Source organism: Puma concolor, chromosome D1, assembly GCF_028749965.1.
Source record: "Puma concolor isolate L17-30 chromosome D1, mPumCon1.1.hap2, whole genome shotgun sequence".
Taxonomy (NCBI): Eukaryota; Metazoa; Chordata; class Mammalia; order Carnivora; family Felidae; genus Puma; species Puma concolor.
In genome coordinates this window covers 115,627,963-115,637,107 of record NC_141676.1, presented here as the reverse complement: position 1 = coordinate 115,637,107, position 9,145 = coordinate 115,627,963, and the positions used below count along the sequence as shown (strand labels likewise).

Below are 9,145 nucleotides of genomic sequence, written 5' to 3'. Positions count from 1 at the left end.
GAACTGGTATTGGTCCTTGAACCTGTAGCATAAACCTAAGTCATATTTTAGCAGTATTTTTTTCCTATGGGTATTTGCGTTTTCATGTGTTTTTTCATTGTAGAATGAAGGGCTATGCTAGTAGCTGAGAGAATTTAAAACACTGATGGGAAAAGGAAGGAGGTGTTTTTTGGGGAAAGGAGTTGGGGAGGATAGAGCAGGTCTCATCCTTCTGGAAAATTCTATCATCATGAGAAGGTTCCCGAGCTAGGGTTCCTGGTGTGCCTGGTTCTGTGCTGCTGTCCCCAACTCTGCTCCACACTGGTTTACAGACCCTCCTACCATCTCACGGGTTTCTCGTTCTTACAGCCTCTAGAGACCAGGAAGGCAGCAGGAGGAGATGTATAAGATCTGGGCTTGTCTAGGTCCCTCCCTGAGAGCATCAGCCATGTCCTTAAAAGATGTTTCTTTCTCTGCATCCTCCACTGCTATTCCCATTCTGTTTTCCACAGACAACACTTTTATTATGGGCAATATGTATCTGCTTGCTGGCATGTTTCTTGAAATGCCTTCTTTGTCTATATGCACTTTAATGTATGTGGAATCATATACTGTGTAATTTCAACACTGTGTGATATGCATCATTCTGGTTTTTTTTTCCACGAAGCACAAAGTTTTGAAGACCCATCTCTGTTGTTGCCACGCGCACTTCTAATTCAGTGGTGTCCCTGCCTGGCGTTAGTCTATGGCGCACATCCACCAAATTTGACCAGTACCTTCTTCCCGACAGACCCCAGGAGCCCTCCAACTTCCACCACCACAGACAAGACCGGGAAGAACATCCTTGATGTGCCACACCTCGCCGTGTACCACAGTGTTCTTCCGATAAACTTACCATAGATGGCCTGAATGCCGTTGATGTCATCTTGAGGGAGGGTGTAGGTGCTGGGTTCACGGAAAGCATAGATGGGATACATCAAGGCAACCGGGTCAGTGGAGTGAGAGAGCCCCAAGGAATGGCCAAATTCATGGGCAGCAACAAGAAACAAATTATAATCTGCAATGCAAGCACATGTGGTGAATGGCTCCAAGTGGATCCAAGGGTGGAGGAAATTCTGATCTCAAGGAATGCAGCTTCCAAGCCAAAAGCTCCTGGAGAAACAGCACTGCCCAAGCCTTCTTTTGCATTTCTCCTGCAGGCTTCTGGAGAAATGGAGATTGGAATCAGTCAAGGTAGGAGTTACACGTTCAGATTAAGTGAGCTTCGCATCAAACCTTAGGACCAAGAAAAGCTGCCTTCATTCTGATTCCGGTACTCCATGAGTGTGGACCTGAGGCTGCCACCATGGTCTCTTGATGCTCAGCAGCCCTCTCCAGCCTCCCAAGCCCTCAGCTTCAGTAGAGTCTCAGCGGGCACCAGCTCTTCCCAGATTCTGAATTCTCGAAGCAGCTTCAAGGATTCCCCTCCAGAAACAGACAAACACTGCTCCTTCCCCCATCTCTAACTTCCAGGAGCACAATGACTTTGCCAGTTGGGAACCCAAACTTCCAAGGTTCGCGCTCCTGGCAATTAGTACCCAAGTTCCTTGGCCAAGTCCAAGACCTCCTCACTTGCCCAGCAGACACATGAGGATTTGACTCGTGATGTGAATCTCTCAGTCTGGCCATCTCACAGACAGGCTGAGCATTTTGTTACACACCTATCTCTTATACATTAGTAACTAGGGTTGTAGAGTACTTTCCATATACTAGGAAGTATAATACCATTTAGTCCTCGCAACATTTGTATGAAGTATTGTTAGAAATGTTTTTACAGAAAAGGAACTGAATCCCACAGATTTCAGGTATCTCCTTACGGGTCTTGCAATAATAAGTGGTAGAGCTGGGGTCAAATCCAGGTACAAGGGCAAGCCCCATTCTCCAACTACAACGTTCAACTTCCTGTTGACAATTAGCCTACACTAATTCTACCCATGCTCCAAGACATTTTTGTCTTGACCATCACGTCCTTGTATTTTTGCAATCATGAATGCATCTCCAAAAACATCTCTGAGTGTTGGGCCTTGAATGGCAACCAAATGTGGGGGATTTGTCATGATGCACAGTCTAGAAGGAGAGATGAATGCCAACAACTTGGATAGCACCAAACAGTGAGGAGAGCAGCTAGAGAAAGAGACACGAAGACTGTCGGGATTCTGAGGAGAATGTCCTCATTTCCAGCTGCAAGACAACAGAGGGGTGGCATGTGACATAGCACAGAAAGAGATTTTGAAAGGGGGGGCTTGGGGCACAATGTGAGCAAATGTAGGGAGGTTGGAAAGCAGGGGCTGTCATGTGGGAACGGTGAATGCACAAGGTGGCTGCAGCATGCGACACAGGAAGACAGCCATGAAAGATGAGGGTGTAAAACTACGGAGAGCTTCAATGCCAAGGAAAGGTATTTGGATATTATTTGTTGCAGAAAATGTAAACACTGCAAGGTTAAGTAGGAGAGTAATGTAATCCAAGATAGGCTTTCCAAATATAAATTTTGCTATCGTGCTAGGAAAAATTAGAGGGAGCAGAGACTTGAGGTAAAGAGTCCAGGTGGGAACCTGTGTCATTTAGTTCAGGTAAGAGGGAATGACCATGTGGATCGGTGAGGAGGGCTCTAGGAATTCTAAGTAGCGGAGAGTGTTATCTGTCTTAGGGTATAGGCAGCTCCTAGCACAGGGACTTGGGTAGAATAAGTTCTTTGAGAACTTGGTGGGAGAAACTTGGTTCTTTGAGAAAATGGTGGGAAGAACAGGTCCCAAGCAAGGATAAAAGGTTCCTTTCCTACTTTCTAGAATGTGTTCTGTGGCGTATTGTTACTTGTGGCCTTGTGAAGTACCACATGGTCCAGATACACCTGTCCTTATTCTCAATCCTTCCCTTCAGGTGATCTGACTCTTATCATGAGTCTTCTCCTGAAAGGTTTAGTTTGTCCCCAGGAACACACCACTGAAGAAGAGCTCCACAAAGATGACATAACTTGACAAGAAAGATGGCGGCTCATTTCCAAGTGGGATAGGTTTCTAAATGAACCCAACTGTTTCTGGATTTCCAAAAATAGGGACCTTTTCCAAACATCATTAAATTTCAGAATATGAAAAGAAAGATATCCCCTAAAGCAGTGGTCAGCAAACTTTTTCTGTAAAGGTTTAGATAGTAAATATTTTAGGCTTTGTGATTTCTGTGAGTACTTCTGTAGGAGGTACGCAACTCTGCTGTTGTGCCATGGAAACAGCCATAGATGGTACATAAACAAGGGGGCCTTGTTTCAATAAAACTTTATACAAACAGGACTGGCTGGATTTACCCGTCGTCTGTAGCCTTTTGATTTCTATCCTAGGAAACAAGGTCAGTACTTAGCCTTAGGCTTTTCAAAAACCTAAGTTGACCTAATAAGGGGTAGGGAAATTTTAAAAAGGTCCATTTGTGTGGGTTTGAAATGTTAAAACCCCTTGGATGTGTGTATGTATCTACGTGGTGCTGCTAACATGACAAAGTTCACTCAGAAGCTGCATGTGGACATGCCCTTGGTTAACTTACTTTCATAATTTGTGGTCCATGTTTCTTGTTCATCGAAGTGAGCGTCTCCCCCAATACCTGGGCCTGGCTGGAAGGCATGAGCGAGGATTCCATTGGGTCCATCGAATGGAGAATTGTCACCATGATCTGAAATAGAACAACCCGTATCAGGTCCTTGCCGAGTCTCAGGTTAGCTCGGGAAAGTAAAACTGAGCTCGAGGGCGGAGGGCCTACCTCCTTCGTAAAAAGCGATATTGATGTCCGCTTCTCCCTGCGAGATCTTGGTGAAGGTCAAGGATGATGCGTTAGCCCATATTTGAAAGGCTGTGCTAATGACAGTTTCCACCTTGGCCTGGGACAACTGCGTGGTGTACTTCAGGATCCTTCAAAATGAGCACACGGGGTGTCACCACACTGAGCTCATCCACCTGGGGGTCAGTGACATGATGCGCTGCCCCTGGACAGGGTCTAATGAGGGCTCGGGGCTGCGGACAAGTCCCTCCGTATCTTCAAACTCGGTGTCTTTGTCCTAAGAGGAGGATCATAACATAGCTCCCCTCTCAGAGGGCTGTTGGGGGATTCAATACATGTAGGGCCTTCCACTCAGGACTCGGCAGATCGTGGTATTTGATGGAGATCGTTCTCATCGGGATACGCGGGGAGTAATGACTAAGCCTTTGTCGGGGCCTGAAGGGGGTTCACAGAGGGACAGTCTGATGTGGCCATCGTCCCTTAGACTTGGAGGAGGCTTTGGGGTGAGGAGAGCCTGTGGGGTCTTTGCTCTTTACCCCCTGGCCTCACTCACTAGACTCTGGTCTCCCCGGGGTGGGGACACGGGGTCCCGTGGGCCCCGTGTCCTGGAGCAGCGCCTGGTGCGTCACACACGCTCGTGAACACCCCTAACGCGTCCCGAAGCTCGGGAATCTCACCTGTAGGTCAGGTTCGTATGTTTCCACCTGGGGTTTCCCGGGGTCACCATGAAGTCCCCGTTGTCAGGCACCCCGCAGCGCGGCTTCTGCATCATATCCAGCGTTTGCTCATCTGGCTTCCCCGTCTCGTTCAAGCCGAAGAATCGCTGCATCTCTCTGAGCTTGTCCACAACCACACTGGTGCCGTTGCTCCGTCCGGACCGGTATCTGCCCCGCGGCAGCTGGTAGAACCTCTCCAGGTAATTCTGGGCCGAGACACACACGTGAGGGGACTCGCTCAGTCACCTCCGTCAGTGCTCCGGGCTTCCCGGCGTCCTTCCTAAGTCACTCCCAACCGTCTAACAAGCTGGTAGTCACAGGAGCAAACACAGAGTCGCAGCCCGGCGTTGAGAGAACGCCGTCCCTTGGTCAGCACGGCCCCTCCATTCAGCGCTCCCGGGAATGTTTATACATAAAAACAGGTATGGGGAGCCTGGGTGGCTCAGTCAGTTGAGCGGCCGACTTCGGCTCAGGTCATGATCTCGCGGTCCGTGAGTTCGAGCCCCCCGTTGGGCTCTGTGCTGACAGCTCAGAGCCTGGAGCCTGTTTCAGATTCTGTGTCTCCCTCTCTCTCTGATCCTCCCCCGTTCATGCTCTGTCTCTCTCTGTCTCAAAAATAAATAAACGTTAAAAAAAAATAAAAAACATAAAAACAGGTATTCCATAAGGGTTGAGGTCCAAGGCCGTGTGCAAGATGCTCGTATGCAGTCAGGAGACTGGCTAGGCCTTCCCGATTTCTTGAAGTGTTTTAAGTTCATTTATTTTGACAGAAGGAGGGACGGGCGGAGAGAGAGGGGGAGAGAATCCCAACGAGACGCTGCTGACACTGTGAGCGCAGAGTGGGACGTGGGGCTCCATCTAATGAACCGTGAGATCGTGACCTGAGCTGAAATTGGACGTTTACCGATCGAGCCGCTCAGGTGCCCCCGCATTTGTTGATGTTTTAAGGTATCAGTTGCATCAATGCAGAGTCTCTCTTACGTATCTTTTTGCTCCTCTAGAGAAGGTTTAGTCCCTGTCGCTAAGACACGCAAGTGCGTGCGTGGAGGGAAATTGCCGAGACGCCCATTCAAGTCCCAGACCTTCTGGATGCTTCTTAAGTGAGAACGGACAGTTTCACGAGAGCTCCGGATAGGTTTGGGGCAACGGCACCATCATCGGCATTAGCCTCTTATCCACCGCAGATCCTCTGGAAGGGGCCAGGGGCACACGACAGAGCACAGAAATGGGGAAAGGGGGATTCACAGAGGCTGGGGTTCGAATACTAGCTCTGCCTTAGATTAACTGAGTTTTTGGGCACATCACAGAAGTGATTCAAGACTCACTTTAGTGTCCACAGTGGGAACAATAATCCCCCCTTGCAGGGCTGCAGTGAGGTCGACATGAGACAGTGTTGGGGAAACGTTTAGTGGGGTGTCTTGTGCAGAGTAAGCACTCTGTGAGCTCTAGCTATTAGCCTGGGGCTTAGTATTCTCACTGCAAGATATATTCAAGAACAAAGCAAAGGGAAAAAGCAAAAGAAAGAATGCTTTTCTACAACTGCAATGCTAAGAAAACTGCACGTGACAAATCGGTGACAGCGTTCCCGGTGCTTCTTCAAAATGTGGCCTGACTCTTGTACTGTGGGATGAGGGGAAAAGCTATGGGTTTGGCTTTGATGGTGCCCGGAATAGTTCGTAGACAGCCTCAGAATCTGGAGTAGGAAATCTCACTGCACTATGCATTGCTTTCTAGTTCCTTCTGATTTCCTGTCCTCACGCTCTCTAGTCCCCCTGAGATTTTTGGCTGCGAAGACAAGTCCATACAGACAACACCGGACATGTAGTCACTGGGCTGCATATAAGCGAACGGGGGAATCTTAGGTTTGCGAGAAAGAAAGTCATTTAGTCTTGCAATTAAAACCGTTCCTGCTCAACGGCTCCCCAGCCGGAGGGAGCCCAACAGCGATATTTTTCCTGGGATCGAAGAGCCCCGCCTGGGGCCCTCCAAAGCCCTGACACGAGACGTTCAAGCTCAAACAAAGCAACCGCACAATTCCATTCGGGCTGATTTAACTAGAAAGAAGAAACAACCCACACGATTTCCTAATAAGCGGCACATCAACCACGCGCCTGCTGGATTGTCAACTTACCTGAACGACTTGCGTGGTCTCCTCTTCCGGGGATTCCCAACGTACCGGAAAGGCCCCGGAGAGGTGCAGGAGGAATGAGAGCAGAGGCAGAAGCATCGTCAGACTGAACATGGCCTTTCCCGCAAGCACCGCCATCCTGGCCTTGCTCTGGCCCTTGGGGCAGGGTCCTCTCCTCCTGGGTACCCTCGAGTTCAGCGGATCAGATGTCCCTCACGGTCCTCTTCTGGTCTCTTATAAAAGCTGTGTTTTGAACAATTGCCCCATCAGCAACATGAAGCAACACGGGTTAATGATGCTCGGAGACTTGTGCAATGCCACAACACGATGTGGGACTCCACGGTGGGGTGGCGGTGTCCCGCAACAGAAAAACAATTGCAACTTGCTCTTCTCTGTTCTTGGGGTTTTTTGGTCAGAGATTTACTCTTGCCAAGCTGTCTGGTCTAGGGGAAGGAAGGGAAGCTTGATCCTGAAGTTCGAGAACAGCAGTTACCTGTGGGTTTCCATTTCCTAGGTGTGGCAGATGCTGGGGCCGGGTTAATTTATGCAGGGGTGTTGTTGGATTCATGGTAGTTATCTTGGGGCCGGGGATCCCAGAGCCTCTCTGGATGTGAGGAGAGCGTGGCTGGGCGTGTGGTCAGCAAGCAGGGCCCGTGTGGGGTCCTGGAGCAGCTTCTGGGAGATGGGGTTTGGGCGTCAGTGTGTTGGAAAATCCCCAGGCCGCAAGCTGGATTTTCCATGGGAAGGACAAAGAAAGCAACAGTGATGATGATAAGAGTACTCAGTGTGTTGAGTACGTATGACGTCCCACACGTACCTGCTGTACATCTGTTGTGTCCGGCCATCCTTGCACGGCCTCGGGATGCTGTCATGTCCTGCATTTTGCAGAGGAGATCAGATCCGGAGAAGAGAACTTGTACAGGTCATGCGCTGAGTGGGGGGGGGTGGGGGGTGGCTCGGACTCAATCCAAGCGATGGGTCCTGAGACTCCGAGTGGGCAGGCACTCCAGCAACCACACCTGGGAGCCCGGCTGCCCCATGATGAGCACCCGGTCCAGGCCTGCGACAAACTGGGGGACCCTGGCTTGTGTTCACCGAGGAGGACTAGACGGTGTGTGTGCCCCAGGGGAAAAGATGTGGGGAGAGGATTTTCAGCCCCTGTGGCTGCAAATGGGCTGCACTGGTTTTGAGGGGCCCCTGGGCAGGTTTTAAATCATGTCACCTGGTCACAGTTATTCTGATGTACATGTAGATCATGTCACTAGACAGTCTTTGTGTGTGTTCATTTACATATATTTACATGTATCCTGCAAGGACAGGTGTGGCGTGTATAAATGTGTTTGTCAACATGACCAATGTTTACGACACAGGACATGTGTTGATATGGAAATAGGCCTTTGTTTGGGATGCTATACAGTACTTAGTTCGGGTCCCTCTAGAAGTTTCTCATGAGCTTTGGAAAAATTCAAAGAAATCCATCTCAGGTTAAAACATATCTGGGCAGCAGATTAAGGCTCCTGGTGTAGATTCCTGCATTCACCCAAATGTTTCCTGTGACCTACCATATGCCAGGTGCTGTGACGGGTACTCGATTATGGGAGAGAAGGTCAGAGCGGTTGGGATGAAATGCTACGGGAGTCTGGAGGAAAAAGCAATGGTGGGGGAAGGTGGAATCAAGGAAGGCTTCACGGACGAGATCGAGCTAGAACTGGACCTCGAAGGGCAAACACAAGGCAAACGTGCACAGTTGCAGAAGCCCAGGCCCTGAATGCGTGTGCAACCTCCTTGGGTTTTTCAAGCCGTTCTAAGGTCATGATCGTGTCAACCGTCCGAGGCGCACAACTTAATCAGGATGTGGCTTCCCCCAGTTTATTTTTTTTTTAAGTATTTTTTTTAACATTAATTTTTGAGATAGGGGGAGACAGCATGAACGGGGGAGGGTCAGAGAGAGAGGGAGACACAGAATCTGAAACAGGCTCCAGGCTCTGAGCTGTCAGCACAGAGCCTGATGCGGGGCTCAAACTCACGGACCGCGAGATCATGACCTGAGCCGAAGTCGGACACTTAACCGACTGAGCCACCCAGGTGCCCCGCTTCCCCTAGTTTAGATCTCTAGTGACAAATCCTCTGCCCACTAAGGTTGCCTGAACACTGGTCTACCCTGTGTTGAGATATTTTGATGCATTGGCTTGTTTACAAGGTTCATAAAGGCACTTTCTTCTGAACATCCTGGTCAGCGATTTATGCAAGAATCCAAAACTCGTGGTGTTTGTATAAATGTTATGCTAGACAGAATTCTGCAAAAAAATAAAAATAGAAGGACCTTATGTTCTAGTAATGCACTTCTGGGTATCTACCCAAGGAAAAGGATGACAGTAATATATATATGCAGCCCTATGTTTATTGCAGCATTATCTCCAACAGCCAAATATGGAAGCAACGTAAGTGTCCGTAGATAGATGAATGGATAAAGAAGATGTGATATATATAATACAGATATATATCTAATATATAGTGA

General features: G+C 49.0%; 1 protein-coding gene across 1 annotated transcript in view; it reads right to left on the bottom strand.

The window, feature by feature from the left end:
• MMP8 (matrix metallopeptidase 8) overlaps nucleotides 1-6,926 on the bottom strand; it is a 15,231-nt gene extending 8,305 nt beyond the window's left edge. Inside the window, exons 1-5 of the mRNA XM_086679271.1 lie at nucleotides 6,631-6,926; nucleotides 4,461-4,705; nucleotides 3,766-3,914; nucleotides 3,553-3,678; nucleotides 875-1,036 (exon numbers count right to left, since the gene is read on the bottom strand). Of these exons, the coding sequence (XP_086535397.1) occupies nucleotides 875-1,036; nucleotides 3,553-3,678; nucleotides 3,766-3,914; nucleotides 4,461-4,705; nucleotides 6,631-6,765 (817 nt within the window). The 5' untranslated portion in view covers nucleotides 6,766-6,926. The remainder of the gene's footprint in view (nucleotides 1-874; nucleotides 1,037-3,552; nucleotides 3,679-3,765; nucleotides 3,915-4,460; nucleotides 4,706-6,630) is intronic.
• Nucleotides 6,927-9,145: the final 2,219 nt, after the last annotated feature.